Source organism: Chroicocephalus ridibundus, chromosome 1 (genome assembly GCF_963924245.1).
Source record: "Chroicocephalus ridibundus chromosome 1, bChrRid1.1, whole genome shotgun sequence".
NCBI lineage: Eukaryota > Metazoa > Chordata > Aves > Charadriiformes > Laridae > Chroicocephalus > Chroicocephalus ridibundus.
The window spans coordinates 89,683,498-89,700,921 of record NC_086284.1 but is presented as its reverse complement, the minus strand read 5'-3'; the positions used below and the strand labels follow the sequence as shown (position 1 = coordinate 89,700,921).

Below are 17,424 nucleotides of genomic sequence, written 5' to 3'. Positions count from 1 at the left end.
TCAAGCACTTGCTACCTCAGCAGAAAAACAAACGACATGCAAAATTGCAGAGGCCACTAACTAAACACACTTCTTTCTCTTCCTCCTTGCAGAGTCTTTAAATCACACCTCTTAGTTGCCAAAATATGCTATTTGCACAAAGGGGTGAAATGCCATAAAATGGTTTCCTCCTGAAGTCCATCTAATTGATCAGATAGTGTTAACTGCTGCCACTTCATGGATTAGGCAAGATACAAAAATCCTGTAGCTCAGATGAAGAAGCACTACGCACTTGATGAAATTGCCTGCATTTCAGTGATCACTTGCCACTGGAATATACAGCCTTATGGTTTCTTTGTCCGCTGTAGTTGTTAAAGAGAGGGTATTGTCTCCCTGGTGTCTACAGAAGCTGAGCAGCAGTCGTAAAAAGTCACATGCTTTTGAAGTCACTAGAATGTGGACTAAAAAGTATTTCTAATGGAAGAAGTCTGCTCTGAAACTTCTTTTTGGTGAAGCAGTATAAAATACGTAGTTGAGGGGGGTTAGGGGTGGGTTTGGTTTTTCTTGTTCTTTTTGTCTAGTTGTTTTGGTTTTTTTTTTTAAGATGGTGTTATGATGGTCTATCAGAATGTGGTCAGTCACAATTAATAATGAAAACTTCTGCCTTTTTTATACATATAAGCACTGGTATGTCCCTAACGTAAGACGTAAGAGGTGAAGTTTACCCTAGAAAAACTTTTTGTTCATACAGATGATTAGATCCACCAAATCAATATCAACTTTTCCAGCAAAAGAATTTCTGTTATAAGTGGTGTTTTTATTGGAGCTTTTCCTGATGCAGAAGTTTCATGGAAGAAAAGCAGTACTTCTGACTATCTTGTACTAAAATTGGCAAAGCATTCTAGGGTAGAGTTTGGGGACTTCTGTCCTCATTTGACAACCCTATGAAAGAATTGGGTTGGTTTTGTATATTTGTTTCTTATTGTCATACTAGGCAGCTAGATTCCTTAACTAGTGAAGGCAAATATAAATGTTATTCTTGAGTTGTTGTTACAGCAGATGTAACCCATTTCATGAAGCCATGCCAGAGCGAAAGATGTTATTTTTTGTTGTTGTGACATTTGCTCTAGCATTTTCCGGTTGCTACACAAAGGATCCTTGCAAATAGTCAAGGAATATCTTGGCTTGTGTTAATTTGTTATGTTGCTCATAATTTGTTTGATAGTCATAGGTACCACAGCTGTGAATTACTTCTTGCTTGTGCAGCAATATGTCATTAAAATGGATGTGGTATGTTAATTTTCTGAAGGTTTTATGAAACAAAAACCTGTGCCAAATTGAGGTCATATCAACTGAAATCTAAGTTCTGCCAAGAAAGACGAATTCCAGGACCTTCTGCTGCTACATTTCAAAACACTGTGGCTGGAGCCCCTCAATACAGCAAGTCTGTCTCATAAGGTTTTTGAATACCCTGTTTACAGTATAGTATTCTGTTATCCTGAAGCTGCCTTATTGAAGGCGACAGCTCTTCGGGATGTCAGGATGAAAGCCCTCTGCTAAAACTGCACAAGGACCTTATGTAAAGATCAATGTTCACGTTCGTTATTTCCAGCAGAATGAAACATTTTCCAAAGAAGGGACAGCAGGAGTAGTTATTCAGTTTGTGTATACTTTATCTCGATATAAAGGGCACAACTTTTCTACTTCTTCGCCCAGGTGGAGGAGATGGTAGAAGACATGTAACCATCTTGTTGGGAGGCCAGGTGTATTTTAAGGGTTTTATCTTCTGAAAATCTTTTGCCTACATGAGTGATCTTTACTCATAAGAAATAATTCCACAAAAACCAGTGGAATTAACATTTATATTATCAGGTTGTAAATCTTCAGGGGAAGTGATAGTGAAATGGAAGATGTGTCCCTCAAACCTTGTTTATTTTAAACTTAACGTGCAAAATTTGTAGAGAATCGTACCCACTTACACCTTGACACATTTTTTTTTTAAATGATGTGTTTGAAGCACTTAGGAGGCATCAAACTTTCATTACTGGGGCTTTGCAGTTATGCAGTCTAATACCCTGCATTGTCTTCAGCTAGTCTTTGTGAGTAACTGATCCTTCTGCTTTGCCCAGTAATATCATAGTTCGTGCAAATCCTCTTTTTCTACATTTCTTTTCTTTTACTCTTTTTTTGCCTTTCAGTGCTTACAAAAGTGTTGAAGTAGCTGAACTGTTAGGCCAGTGAATTGCAGCTTTTTTTTTTTTTTTTTTTTTTTTACCCACAATCCCTGTTTAATACTGGCTGAGTTTATCAGCTTTAATACCTGTCCCCAGGTCAGAGGGATGGACAACTATAGCAGCTTGAGGATTTTGTGCGACAGATAAACTTAAGGACTGTGGCTTTCAATACAAAGGATTATAACTTCTTTACAGAAAACTGTTTAAAGATCAGTATTTCAGAGCCACAGTTCAATACATACCACCCGTAAGTTTCTAACAATCAGGTCCTGTTTGTCAGTTGGCTCATTTGATGTTTATTTTCATGAAATGCAGCCTTTTTGCCCTTCTTCTTCTGCCTCTGGTTTTGGTACTTCCGTAACTTGTACTGTTACATTGTGCTGCAGGGTTGTTAGCTCTCATACTATAATGACTTAGTCTTCAAGCGACGATGGCACCCATTATGGCACCAAGTCACTTAAACCCAGGTTTTGTTCCAGCCAGTGAGCTAATGTGTATTGAAACACATAGAAAAAGGGTTTTCTTCAGTTAGTTCTCACTTTGTCTTGTCTTTGTCTCACTCAAAGACTTCTGCTGTATTTTCAGCTGTTCTGGATTCTTAATCTTCCCCCAACACTGAAACAGGTGGCACACATTGTTTTTACTGAAGTGGCCAAAATGTGAAAAAGCAGAACAGCGCTAGAACTCTAAAAACACCCTCTTTTCCAGGTCTTGTCTCTTTCTCGATATGTGTGTTCTTTCCCACTTTGATCCAATCACTAACAAGATCTTACAGAAAACTTATTTATATTTTTTCTTTTTTTCTTCCTGTCTGTCATTTGGTTGTTTAAACAGGTTGAGAGATTGAGAGAAACTCTTGCAGCTTATTTTTATGTTTTCATTCCTGCCTGGTCTGTTGATAGAAACCATCTGTGACTTACCAATACTATTATATATTTTAATACATATTTATTACACATATAAAATATATAAATATTAAAAATATAGCTATATCTATGTAGCTGTCTCTGAGTGTTTTATTAATTGTTAGCTGGTGACAGAGTGCTTCCAAGTGCAAAGACTGCTCAGCTTTGGGTACTTGTTTCCTGTGCTTGCTCAGGACAAGCATCTAGGAAATTGTGGACCTGGATTTTCCTCACCTGAAAGCTGTGGTGGAAGTCGTGATGTCAGTATGTTGGCTTGCGAGCTTTGCCATAAGCATCATGGATTGTGTCCGTAGCACACCTTAAATTGTGTTTTAAGAGGAGAGTTTTTAAGTTGCTTGTGTTTTGAGCATCTTTTAAAACACAACATAAGCAGCTGAGAGCTTCTTTCTATGCTTGTAAGACTTGTCTTTGGTAGCTTCTGAACAGACAAGCAAAAGTTTGGTCATCTGAACTAAAAGTTTGGTCATCTTCCACTTCTGGCAGAAAATACCATTCCCTGTCATATGCTCTCCTTTTATTCTTTGGTAGTAAGAACAACAATAGAGTAAAATCTGTAAAAATTATTACTTCTTTTGGATTGGATCCTTAGTTTGGGCTGTGGTGAATTTAAACGTGTTACAGGTAGGAAAGACAGAGTCTACTCCACAAAAAGTTGAGCTTTTTAGGGCAACTTGAGTAATGTTTTTAAAAGCGCTTCGTATTTCTGAGAGAGTTAAGTTCAAGCTCAGGTGAAAATAAAGGATGGAGAATAAGTTATTGATTGACTGGGGGAGGACGAATAAGGTAAACCAGTGCAATATTGCTTTATTCTAAGCAATACATTGCAAACAAAAGATGACAGAAGGAAAGGTAAATTATTAATCTGTGAGCCCAGGTGAGCTTTTGTTTTTCTTTTGCAGCTGCTGTTTTTTTTTCTGGTGGTCAGACTCTACCTTTCAAGAGTTTTCCATAAGCATGGGAAAGATGTATACCTACCTGCCTTTGGAGTTATAATTTCTAAGGTTAGGTGCCAGTGTAAAAGGGCCTGGCTGTTGCAGTACTTCCTCAGAGGAAACAACAGAAACTAATTTCTGCATCAGACTAGGCTGTAATGTGAGAAAAAAGCCACTCCACATTATTTTTTTTTACATTAGGCTAGGTTGCTTTGGGGACTTTTTCTCTGTATGGAGGGGAAATTTTCACAGAATCATTGCATTTTTTTTTTAAGTTTGTCTTTTTCAAGTTGAGGTCTCAATTTATCTCTGTTAGATATTGTGAGCTAAGTCAGGGTGTCTTCTAACCACTTGTATACTGAAAACCTTACAAAAAGCATTGTGTACGGTCCCCTTAGTTACGATATTATTTTCAATTTCAAATAATGATTTTTTTTTTTAGAGTATTTAATCCCGTGGAATCCAGATGTATTGAACACTTTACTAATGAAAGTTTTACGGAGATTTCGTATCAGCCATCTTTCAGCTGAAACTGTCAGATATGTAAGAATGCTGCAGAATATTTCCCCTTCTGCTGTGGGATAGAGCTGTGATGCCTGAACTCCTCTGGCCACCGAGATACATTATGGAGTGGTTGTGTTGAGCCAGAAAGTAGAAAGACCGTCTTGAATATGTGCCTGCTTCTAATTATGAGAAGGCATCATGGCACAGAGGCAGCCTGTCTTCTGGGTCATTGATCTAAACAGGTTTTTTTGCTTCTGATCTGGTTTTGAGTGTGACTAGAGGACCTTGACACTTTGTTGGAAAATTAGGTGTGTTTATGTCCTGTGCTAGCTCAAGCAAAGCCCTTTTCTGGCTACCTGTATTACTGCTTGATCAGTCTCAGTCAGGCTCACTATTTACGTAGTGGGCACACGCAGTGGATACAGTTAAAAGAACTTCATAATTGCTAATTCAGCAAATGAGTTTGTGTGAGGAATGACAGTTTAGCAGTGGATTGGCTTGAATTAAATAATTGAGCTTAATAGATCTAGTGAAGACAAGCCTTGAGATGAGATCTACTGAGCTCACAGAAACAAAGGACCTGTTTTCCTGTACTTTTGTGTGTGTGTGTTGCTTTGGGTTCTCTTCCTCTTTCAGGACCAAAAAAAGAAAAAAAGTTTACCTAGATGGTGTTTGCTTTTCACAAGTTAAAACAAGCAAGTGGAAAAACATAGAACTCTCTGTGAACATCTTATTTTTAGTTCATTTGTTCAGGATTAAGTAATCCCTGAGATGAGGCATTGTGAGTCAGATTATTCATTATAAATTGTAGTAAAATGTCGTAATTTACAGGTTCCTGTACAGGAAAATTACGGAGTAGATCATTATTTTGAAGTGGGTGTGGTTTGTGGATGTGAGTTCCTGTACTATGAAATATCCCAGGATCGTGATCAGAACAAAATGGGGTTTTGAAAGAAAGAATTAGCTTTTAAAGGTCTTGCTAGGCACATTTTGAATAAGAAATTTAAGAATTATCTTTAGTGATCGAATCTTGATGTGTTGAGTCCATATCTCCAGTGCAGCATACGCAGGGTCTTACAGACTCAGTGCCTTATCCGTAGTATTCAGTTTATGCTGGAACATAAATTTGACCCATCCTGTGAAGTGCTTATGTTTTCCAGTCTCTCCTGGCTTCTTTTGTTACATTTGCCATCACATTTAAGTCACATCAGTAAAAATACCTTTTTAGAATAAAAAGAAAATGCTGTATAATTTTCATGTGTAGAATTTAAGAATAATTGAGGCTGAGTGTGGCCTCTGATCATTTCATCCAACTCCTTGTTCAAAGCAGAGGCAGCTTCAGAGTTAGATTTGGTGGCTCAGGCCTTGTGCAGTCAAGTGCTGATTATTTCCAAGGATGGAACTGCACACAGTTCTCCGGAAAACCTGCTCCAGTGCTTAATCAGTGGTGTGATACATATTTTTTCCCCCCCCGCTTAGATCTAATAGAAATTTGCCATGCTCCTGTGTCCTTTTGGTGTGAACCTCTGAGAGGAGCCTAGCTGTTCCAAATATGTAAATGACCAGTAAGGAACTGTGGATAGCAATTAGGTCTCCCCTTTGTCTGGTCTTCTCCAGGCTGAACAGACCCACATCTCTCAGCCTGTTCTTGTATGTCATGTGCTTTGGTCCCCTGGCCATGTGTGTGGCCCTTTAAGTATTTTTTTTTTTTATTAATATCTATTTAAAACTATAATCAAATGCCTGTTCGTTATAGCATACTTGGCAAATAGACAGACCAGATGCTCTAACAAGCCTCTCTTCGTTCTTTGATTTCTATCATTTATTTCGTGGAAAGTGTGAGAACACTCTCTCAAAGGATATGTACTAAAAGAGACCTATTGTATAAATCCACGCAGAATTCAGAGAATGCAAAATAGCAACTACTCTGTGGGAATTCATCCTCTATTATTAGTGCAGGCAAAAGGAGTCAATTAAAACATTTCTGTTGAACTACTTGTTCTTTCAAATCCTTTAATTGCTCAGCTGACTACAGGAAGACTAAAATTTAGAAACTGTTTGGGAAGAGATCATATTTGAGTATATTGTACTGAATTAGTCTCATCAATCACTTGATTTTGCACAAAGGTTTTGTTCTAGCTTTTGAAGAGGGTTTCTGTTCTGGCAAAACATTATCATGGGTTGCCTCAATTGAAATTTTGCATGTATTTTCCCTCCTCAAGGGTGATGCAGATGGTGACAAGCCCCTGGAAATCCATGCTGCTTCAAATGAAGAGCGAACCCAGAAGTAGAACATCAGATCGCTTGGCATCAGACAGGTAAAGCATAAAGGCTGTTAGCAGTATGGGGCTACAGCAGCAAAATAACCTGGAAAAACTGAACATTTGCAAGTTTGACTTGTAGTAGTTTTCTTCTTCATATTGATGAAGAAAGAGGGGAAGTGAGGTAATAAATTTATCCATCTTAACATTTGTCAAGAATATGCGTGCTCCTTGATGCTGTTTAACCTAACTTACCTAAATTCTTCATCTTCGTGGAGGAAACAGAGGCAGCGTTTCCCAGTTCTCCAAGCCAGAAACTCGAGTTGAGACGCCAGTTCTGTTTCTGACTAGACCATAGGGTTGCTTTCTAAACTCAAGCAAGTCACATGATTGTTACGGTTTCTAGAAAAGCAAAACAAAAGCACCCTCTCAACTTTAAGATAGTTCAATTTCATGGGACAAAAATTGCTCTGTATTTGAAGTTTGTTATTACTAATGATAATGTTATTGGACATCATTTAGTACAAGATACCAGCTAATGTTTGCTCTGTCATCAGTTGAAGAAGGATGTCTTTTCTGAACGTGTTTTCTAGTTACTTGTCTTTGCCCTGTATTATTTTCACACGTTAAAGACTTACTTTTCATCAGAAAGTGATGTAGAGACATTGCAGAGACTCCTCATTATTTTTGTATGTAGTGTTCCACTTACCGGTAAAATTCTTTTTTTTCTTTCATAACTGACAACTGTGTAAATAGAATCCGGATTTAGGAAACCGCACCAATTTTTTCTTCCATGCATCATCACCAGTCACAAATGTTTGCAGATGTGATGGAACACACACATCTGCTGAGGAGCAACAGCATTCCACTATTACACAGCTTTAAAAGCAAAACTAGTTTCTAATGTTGTGTTTCCCTTAATGTATTTTCAATTGCTATAGCTAATTCTCACAAGGGAAAACAGGTATGTTGACTGTCTGATTTACTTAATACATTAGTTTTATCTTCAGACATACGAATGTCTTTAAGAATACATGTTTTCCAAGTATTTTATAAAATAGGCACGTAAAATAAAATAAAAAAGGAGAAAACCAGTTTCATTTTGAGTAAAGATATCCAGGGATATCCAAGAGGAAGAAAAGCTTCTCTAAAATTCACTAAAATATTGTGCTTATTGTGAACTAGGACAGAGCTACTAAATGATAAAAAGACAGGAAAATTGTTTATGTGTGTGTGACACTGTACCAATATCAAGGTTCATTACAAACAGAAACCTGTAAATAGCTTTTATTTTCTTTTATCATTTCTTACTATGTGAATGTAATTTCTGTTAGGTCTTTATTCACTTTTTGAAATGTTAGTGCTTTTTGCTGAAGGTGCATTTTCTTTTTAAGGGGAGGGTGGGTGGAAGGAAAGGATCAAAAGCTGTCAGACGTATGCTGAAGTTACCTTATACTTTACTTATACTAAAGGGATCCAGACCCTTTTGTCTTCAGGATTTTAATCATAAATATACTCCTGCTATATAAGTAAGTTTTGAGGGGAAACCTCACTAACAGCTGCTGTCTCAGATGTTCTACTGTCTGTCTTTTTAAAGAGTGAAGATACTTGCTCAGGTGCTTCAAGTACCTGGGTGCTGCTGGTTTTGAAATCTGCTTGCCTTGCCACATACTCTCTGGAGGAGATACATAAATGGAACTACTAGATTTTTGACCTAGAACAACCAGATGGTGAAAGTTCAATTCAGTATCAGTGCTCAGCAGTTCTGCGGGGGTGGCGTTTTGTTACTTCTGCTTGAAATCAAATCCAGTTATTTAACGTGATACCCAAGTCCAGATGTTTTGTTGGATCTGGGTCATCCCAAAGGTTGGAGAACGCTGCTGTGATCTTCGAAAAGATGTATTTGTTTATTGTGAATGAGATCAGTCCTGAAAATCTCACTGTATTTTCAACTGTTGGCAATATTCCTAGTTGAATCTGGTTACTAAAAGAAATACAATCTCATTTTCCTCATAAAGATTTGCCACAGCATGAGTCTCTGAATTGTGAATCGCCAGCCAAGGACAAAATCACTTTGGGTTGGAGACAGTAACATATTTCTCCATTTGAAAAAACAGCAGCATTGCACCTCCTTTATTATAGTGTGTTTGTCATCAATAATTATATGCAAAGTACAGCTCAAACCACATCCCATTGTGGGAGAAGCAAGCTTTAATTTTATCCAGCTGTTGTGCTGAAGAGTTGTGTGGAAGTGACATGGCTTTATGTTTTTCCGTGAAGATAATGTATCTCATTTTCAACTCTGTTCAGGTTCTATATTTATGTAATTCCATTTCTTCGAGTTAAATTACCCTAGCTTTACAGCAGAGCAAGTGAGATTAGGAAAAAATGCAACTGATGGGAATTAAAAGAATTCTATTGGAGAAAGTTAGTTTGTTTATTATGCAAGATTCCAGCTGGTGTTTTGTTGCTTTAAAGTGTTCTTTCTCTTTTATGTTTCCATACAGTTCAACTATGGAATCAAGTTCTCTAGAGCAGACATAATCATTAGTGTTCTAATGTCAGTAATATGAAGAGTTAAGTCTCTTTATTAGAAGTAAACTGGGATTGAGAAATTTTTTTGTGGCAAGTTGATCAAAGTCTTAATTGCGCTTTGACAATGGAAAGAAAAGGCCTATGATACTTAATTCTGCTTTCTCCCTCCCTCTCCCCCTTATCCTCTGTCCCCTTTCTTTGGTTATAGGTGAACAAAAAATATAGACATGAGCAACAATTTCCCAAGAAAAAGAGGAAAACCATCTGAATCCATTTTGATTTTGAATGTGACTGATCTGCCTTCTGCCTCAGGAAAGACTGATGGGTGTGCTGCTTGGGCTTCTGGTATGGAATCTGTGAAAGGACACTTTGTATTTTGGGTCAGTCTTGAGACCTTGTCCTCAGTTCTGCGGTGGGACTCAAGTCTGCCCATGCTTGTCCCATTGCAGGATCAGCATTGCGAGTAGCAAGTCTCAAAATTCCTCAGTCTCTTGTTATTATTTATATATAAAATATATAAAATAAAATTCCAATTATACAAAATGGTCCTGTTTTTTTCCCTCCTCTTATTTTCTTTAAACTCAGGTATGTGACATGTGCGCAGCCTGTGAAAGGTTCTCGAGATGCTGTTGACAATGCCTGTATTTTTTAACAGCGAGAAAAAGCTGAAAGTAGCATGATGTTTTGGCTAACATTAGCTAATAGAATTACGACTGAGAACAATTACAATGACTCTTGTGTTTTGTCTGAGTCTCCCCCTCCTTTCTATACAAATCTTCTGCCTCATCGGTGCCAGCAGGAGGTATATAATGAAGCATCTGTGAGTTCCTGTCTAGTAGACGGATGGGAATGGAGCTGTTAATGTTTGTTCTTGTTTTTGCTTGAATGCACAGCTCAATGGGAACCAGAACGTTAGGTTGGTGGGAACCAGCTATAGAATAACTGGGCTGTTTCCTTATTCCCAGCCAGGGAAGGGGAGGAGAAAGTGAAGCAAAGGGAAATACAAAAGGATTTCCAGCATTTTGAAATCTTTGCACAATAAACCCCTTTCATCATTTGTTGCCATTTCCATGAGACACTTTTTTGGGGCGTGATGCTTCACAAGTTACTGTAATCCAAGTAGCTCAGAGCATTTAAAGCTCTATTGGTGAGTCTTAAATGTTCCTAAATTAATCAGTGAATATGAGGACTGGGGGAAGGATGGAATTAAGTGTGTGCTTGTATGATATGTTAACTTTCTACAAAGAACAGGGAAGAAAATATGAAGTAGATCATATTGAAAATGCTTTTAAACATCTTTGTTATTACTTGGTTAGGTATTCTGGCTGAGTATAGTCCACAGATTTTAGAGAAAAACAAACAGACCTTGCCAATGTGAATACCAGTCCGTGTGGGCATAATAAAACAGGCCAGCTCTTTTTTAATACAGGCATAAGGCATGTGGTTGCCTCAGGCAGAAAAACAGTATGTCCTAATGTGCTTAGTGCATGTTTTTATGATTGTTTTAGGCTGGTAAAGATGGATGTTGATTTAGCAAAGGGAGCAGAGTTCTTGCGTGGGGTTTGGGGTGAGTGTGTGTTTTTGTTTTTTACTTTCAATTCCCCAACATAGTTCAAACAGGCTTGGGAGGATCAAAGTAGTGTTTTTGTCAATAGTGGAAAGGAAGATTGGGAAATATCAGTCATAACTGTAACTGCTCTGTTACACCACTCTTGCAATACAAGCACACATTTGTTTCTTCCCTTAAAGATAGCCCTTCACTTACACACTCTCGTATCCTAGAGAAAATAATTACCATTGACTTAGGAATACAGATTTAGGTGCCTGTATTTTTTTTTTTCAGTAGTATTTAGCATATGCCACACTGGCATTTAAGAACGTGATTACTTGGTAATTTAGATATTTCCCCCCCTAGACTCCACCAGGATGTGCTTTCCTCCTTCTCCTTTTTGATGCGGTTGTTAGCCTGCCTTTCTGCTGCCTCTGAGACCAAAGTGTAACTTTTCCCATCCAGTCTGTTTTGTTAGCTAGTCCTCATACAAACGCAACAGCTCCTAAGCTCCATTTGTTTACACGTATACGCGTGTGCGTGTTTAAAAAATCCTGGGTTAAATAAGTATCACTTCCTTTAAATGCTTTTTACTTGATCATATCTTCATACTGTACGTTTGCACCGCAGCTTAAAAACGTCCCAAACGATAGACACCAAACCAGAATGCTCTTATCTAGCAGGAAACGACTGCCTTGGAGCACCTGCACACACACATGACAAGGAGATGGTTCCAAAATGTGAGCCAAGTAGCCCTAAATTAAATCCTTTCCTTATGTCTTCTGTTTTTCACAAGTACAGGAAATAAGAAAAAAAAGTTTCATGCTGGTAAGAGTGCGAGAGTTCGTAAACATTCAACTCACTTGGCACAGACTTTCCTAATGAGGAACAGGGGAGCAGTCGACCACGGTTCATATATATATATATTTACATATGTACGCATGCACGGATGCATGGAACCAATTTGTGCATGCACGTGTTATCTTTTGCCAGACTTTGCCTGTGGGTATTACAACAGAAGTGAAATAAAAACGGTATATTCCACACCCAAATGTCACATCCACAGTTCGGTCATCCTTCCACCCAAAGCCTTCCGGCTGGGTGACTGGCGTCTGTGCAACTGAGGAGACAGTGTTCTCATCCTAGCATCCTCGGCCACAGTGGCCGTTAGCAGATGTGTTGGGGCCAGGTTGCAATGCTCTCTCTTAAAAACACCATCTTTTATCTCTCTAGCATGTGAAAATCATAGAACTGGAGATCATCAGGTTGGCCCTCGCAGCCCTCAATGCTGGGATGGCAGTTCCTGTAGGCAGCATGTTAGTTGTCTGCGGAAGACAGCGTAGCCTCTCTTTTTGCTAGAAAGAGCATCACCAACCCGGAATAATCCTGTTAGCCCAGGTAAACACGTGCAATCTGGCAGCCTTGAATAAAATCGCAGTATTTTGCCACAAGTTTTCATTGCAAATATCTGGGTTAGGCTCAGTGCTCTGACTGCGGAGGCCCCAGATGCAGACTTACAAGCAGGGGTTGTAGCTGAAGCGTTTTGGAGCGTTCTTCGTTGCATCTGTCGCCTTTGGGGAGAGCTATAACTGCAGTGCAAGAAAGGGCAAGATTGATACAGAGGGAATCGTATTTTAGACCTAGAGAACAGAATGCCCTGGGAGTTGGGGGGGCTTACTACTGCTCTCTTTAAGACCCAGCCGAAAATTCTTGGTGTGAGCACATTTGCTTTGGAACAGAGCGGAGCCCCTGCTGCATGCGGTTCTTTTTCCCTTTTCTTGTTTTTTAAAGGTTATTTCCGTACCTTCCCGTAAATCCCAAGCTCCATGAAAAGCTGGTTTTATCATAATAAACTGCTCTTGACGAAGCGCATTTTGGCTCTTCAGGCATGCTGGGGAGGCCTGCATAACTTCCCACTGGACCTTCCTGGATGTAGCGTTTCGAAGCAGGGTCGGTTATTGCACCTGGATGGCCCGGCAGCTGGTTAGGTCAGCCCCACTGCGGCATGGTTTTGACAGGTACAAAAGCTGCTTGTTTACAAGGAAAAACCTTTGATAACGATATCTTAACTACAAAGCAGAAGATGTTTTAGCAGAAAAAAGGACGTTTCTAATTGTGTAACAATGCCCTGTCCTCTTAAGTCTGGACCATTAGCTGATTCTGGTATTTTTTGATTGTTTATAGTTCTTAGTGGGACTGGAGCTGACAGCTTTCTCAGGATCTCTCTGGAAGCAACGTTGGTTTATTGATGAAATTGTGTTGTTTTCTTCTGTTTCGTGTCAGTGAAGTTCATTACTGGCCATCCATGGTTAAAGACCAAAGTCTGATCTGGATTTTCATCTGGCCTCGAAGTTCATGGATTCCACCGGAATGCTGCTCTCACCGCCATGTTGTCAAGCTGGTGTTACTGGTAGCTGTTGCATTGGTGGTGAAAGGTAGAGAAACCAAAGGTGGGCTCAGGCTGTCTCACAGCTCGTTACCTGTCTTCTTCCTCTAAAAACACCTTTCTGCATGGGGAATGGAGCTACAGTGCCTGCACCAGACTAAGCTCTCGGGCTTTTTTGACTCCTGGCCTTTTTTTTGGGGGGGGCGGTGCATTTAGAAGTCTGAATCTACCAGCTAACAGTCAGTTGTGGGCCATGTCCAGCTGTGGCAGGTAAGCTGGATGCGGTGCTCCATCACCAAGCCCGCTTACTGGGGCATGAGCTTGTTATTGGTAAGCTTTGCTGGATCTTCTGGAGAGAGGAAGATGGACCCTGGGTGACTTGCTGCTCTGTGTGCCTGGGAGTAGCCATGCAGCAGCCTGAGCTGTGCTCGGACCTGCCATCCCGGGCTCTTTGTGCCCACCATGGAAACAGCAGTGGGGGCAATGGGAGAGGTTGTTCAGGGACCTTCTCTCTTTTGTAGTGTGAATATAAACCAGCACGAGACTCAAGAATTTAATATGATGGAGATTCAAGCTCAAGGATGTGCTTTACATGTACTCTGAGCGTCCAGATCTTGTTCAGCAATACTAACCTGTCCCATGAAGTAACAAGATGGGTCCCTCGCTGTGTGCTTTTTGGCAGAGAGGGCAGATGCTGTTGGGAAGGCCGTTGCTGCCGTCTCTTACCACTTGGGTTTGTCAGCCCTTCTACCCGAGGAAGGTGGCTTGCAGCCCTGAGGCCACTGTGCAGGCGAGTGCTGGAGGGCTGTGTGCGAGCACTTCGTCTTGCTCCAGGGGCTTGCTCAGCGTGCATTGTAAGGTCGCAGTGAGATCAGCAGCCTCACGCCTGGATAAAAGAATAAGCTGAAGAGGAGAACCTCATTTCTTCCTTCTTTGGCTGTTGGGGTGTGAAGGCTACAGAACCGTACTGCCTCCTGTACTGAAATCTTTCAAAACCCGGTGTTCTGTGTCCCAGTGCATCCAGCTCTCCCAACACTGAATCTTAACCTGAATTACCTTCACTCAACTCCAGGGTGCAGCACCTGTGCCTTTGAAAAACTGACCTGTTTCTTTGAACTGAAAATGAACTACATCCAGGGCTTGGCCCAGAATCCTGAATGGCCCTGCGAGCCTGCTGTGCCCATGCCCTGCAGGCGGCCGGCTTGAGAGGCAGAGGGGGAAGGAAGGACACCCCGAGCACAGATGCTCGGTGATGTTCCCTCCCTGCCAACTCACGGCTTTACCCCATGGGTAGAAGCTCTGGTTTTCCCAGCGATGGGGAGGGCGCTGAAGGGTGACGCCTAGAAGTCTCCGTGGCTGTACACACGTCCCAGCCACGGGTCACAGGCAGGCAGCTGCGGAGGCAGCCCTCACCGCCACAGTTTTAGCCCATTTACTTTCTTTTTTCTTGTTGTTAAAAATTGTGTACAGGAACATGCAGAGTTACTGTATCGACCCACAGCGGAAGAAAAGGGATTCTTCCCTTCCCCCCATGCCCTGCCTTAGTTTAAGCTCATGAACGTCCTCTCTGTAAATTTAGCAAGCTTCAGACTCACTTCCTTTTGTAAGGAGACCTGAAAGAGCCATTTCCTGATTCGTACAGCGCTCTTGTATGCGCCCACGAAGTGCTCATTCATGCCGTGAATCATAAAGGTAACCTCCGTTCAAAGCACGGCTCCAGCTCCGGCTCCGGCTCCGATACTTTGTCATTGTACAAAAAAAAGAGTTTTGTTATTCAACGCAGCACGCTGAAGTCGTCTTTGCATTTACTGGGGAGCCGCGCCAGTGGGTTTTTTGAGCTTCTGTCTTAAAAGCATTGTTTACAAACCGCCTGAACTGAAAACGGGCTGGCAAAAGCACCGAAGCCAGCCCAAAGGAATATGTTTACTCTCGTGTGCCAGGCTTGACACATTTTCCATATCCTGCCAGAGAGGAGGAATGGCATGGGGAGCTGCGAGTGAGTCAGCCCCGGCCCCCCGGCGCGGTGCCACGCACGGCGCTTACGCAGCAGCCTGGCCGGCAAGCCCAGGCAGGCTCGGGGCTCGGCGCAACCCTTCGTACACTAAACTGAGTGAAGATGCGGGAGAAAACTCAGCTGCTACCAGCAGCAAAGGTCTTCTTTTCCTCTCCACGGCTCGGTGGGAGATCAACGAGGCAGGGTCTGTTGTGTTTATCTCTTCTGTGCTCGCCTCCAGGTTCATCTGCCGATAAAAAAGATGAGCTGTCACTGGCTGTTGGAAGAAGGACACGTGCATCTGCTCGGCTCTCCCCCATCTCTGCCAGAAGAGAGCCAATTCATACATAATATCGGAGTCCTCTGCCATTTAGCAGCTTTTGCACAGCATCCAACTGTACAAGGACGTGGCCCTGCAGCCAAACAACCTTTGGCTGTACTTTTGCCTTGATGGGGTAAGATCAGTACGATCTATCCTTGTACGAGAGAGCAAAATACACAGATGCTAGAATCAGCAACTGTGTTTTGACCAAGAAGAAAAACAGTAAAGGGGAAGAGGTCTTAACTTGTGGAAAAAAGAAGTTACTCAACATAAATGGGAGCACATCCTCTTTTACTGCTATGACTCTTCTCAAACTCTTTAAAAGGCCAGATATTTGCAAGTTGCTTTTTAGCATTACTGTTTTTACGCTATTTTCCTATTTGTAGGTGATGTTAGCCTGCTAAGGAGACTCGCTTGCTTGAGGAATGTTAAGAGGAGCGGTGGTGTAAAACCCCCCTCAGCCCTGGGCTGGCCAGTGACTCACGCCAAAAAGTAACAGAACTGTGGGAGCAAACAACCCAAGTGATTTTAGCTTCCCAGTGGGTAACCTGAGGTGTAACATAGGCGGGCAGAAACTTGTTACATACCTCAGGTCACAAGTCTCTGAGCTAAGAACATGCTGTGCTCGGAGCCTGATTTTTGTCCTGGAAGGCTACGGGGGTTAACTACCATGAATAAACTCATAGCCATCAATTGTAAGTAAACTGCCATAAACAAAATCCTAACAGTTGAGGTGTGAAGCAGTCATTTTAATTGGTAATCCTGTGGGATTTCACATATATTTGTATTTTCCTAGTGGAGTGAAAGGCACGAGGAAAAGGGTTTTATTTGCGCATGAGTTCTCCCTTCTTCCCCCGCAGCCGAAGAACTGCTGTGCCTGCGGGAAGGCTGAGGAGCATCGTGTGAATCAGCCGGCTCACCTGCCAGCCCTGGAGGGATGCTCCCGGAGCACAGAAGACCTCGACACTGTCCCTCCCAGCCAGAAAAGAGGGACCCTTTCTGCCCATGTCTGTGGAACGCAACCCTGGGGTCCGTAGGCAGAATATCCTGTGACGTTTCCATACTTCATCATTGACTTAATTCTCTGCGCCAACTTGTTGTCCCTCGCCTTTCTCCGCTCGCTGCGTTTGTGACCTCTCTGGTGGACTTTCCCAGCTTTGCCTGAAGCGCCTCCCTGGCCCGGGGGCCCTGCTGAGGTCTTCCCAACATTTTTCTCTTGCCTCAGTAATTTTCTTGAGGAATTCTGACACCTCATCACCCCTGCTTTCAAGGTTTCTCATTTATGGATTCCTCTAGCTCCTTCTCACGTGTGGTTACCGCTAGCAGCTTTTATGACTGATTTTGAGACAGTGTTTCCTTAAAACCTGGTCAATTATTATTTTGAGAGCTGGTGAACAATAACCTCACTCTTTTTTTTAATATAATGTATTTTCAACATCCAGGTTTTCAGCCAGGTTAATTTTTAGCGGTGGTGGCTGTGCTGGCTCTGTGGCCTCATTTAACCCAGTACGGGGGGCCTTGGCTTTGTGCCGCCATGTCTGGAGGACTCCTGGTGGCCCCCGAGACGTTATTCCTGAACACACAGTGCCCGGGGCCGTGGCGCATCGCCCAGTGCCAGCGGGGGTGCGTGTGCAGGTCGTCTCCCCGCGCCGGCACTGCTGCAGCCTCTCCTCTCTACGGGGGACACGCTGCAGATCCGGGCGGCTGTCCCTAAAAGCCTGGCAACAGCAGCTTTGCAGCGCTTTTGGCACCCTGCGGCCAGAACCATTTGAAAAGACGTGACAGCATGCCTTGCGTAATAAA

The 17,424-nt window shown here is 41.8% G+C and overlaps 1 protein-coding gene across 3 annotated transcripts in view; it reads left to right on the top strand.

Moving 5' to 3' along the window:
• The window catches only part of APOO (apolipoprotein O), a 34,451-nt gene extending 22,650 nt beyond the window's left edge, over nucleotides 1-11,801 (top strand). For 2 of the 3 annotated variants that reach the window (XM_063343301.1, XM_063343292.1), the window contains 2 exons: nucleotides 6,798-6,893; nucleotides 9,580-11,801. In XM_063343301.1, the coding sequence (XP_063199371.1) occupies nucleotides 6,798-6,866 (69 nt within the window). In that variant the 3' untranslated portion in view covers nucleotides 6,867-6,893; nucleotides 9,580-11,801. The remainder of the gene's footprint in view (nucleotides 1-6,797; nucleotides 6,894-9,579) is intronic. The other variant, XM_063343309.1, reaches the window with a different exon arrangement.
• The last annotated feature ends 5,623 nt before the right edge of the window (nucleotides 11,802-17,424 follow it).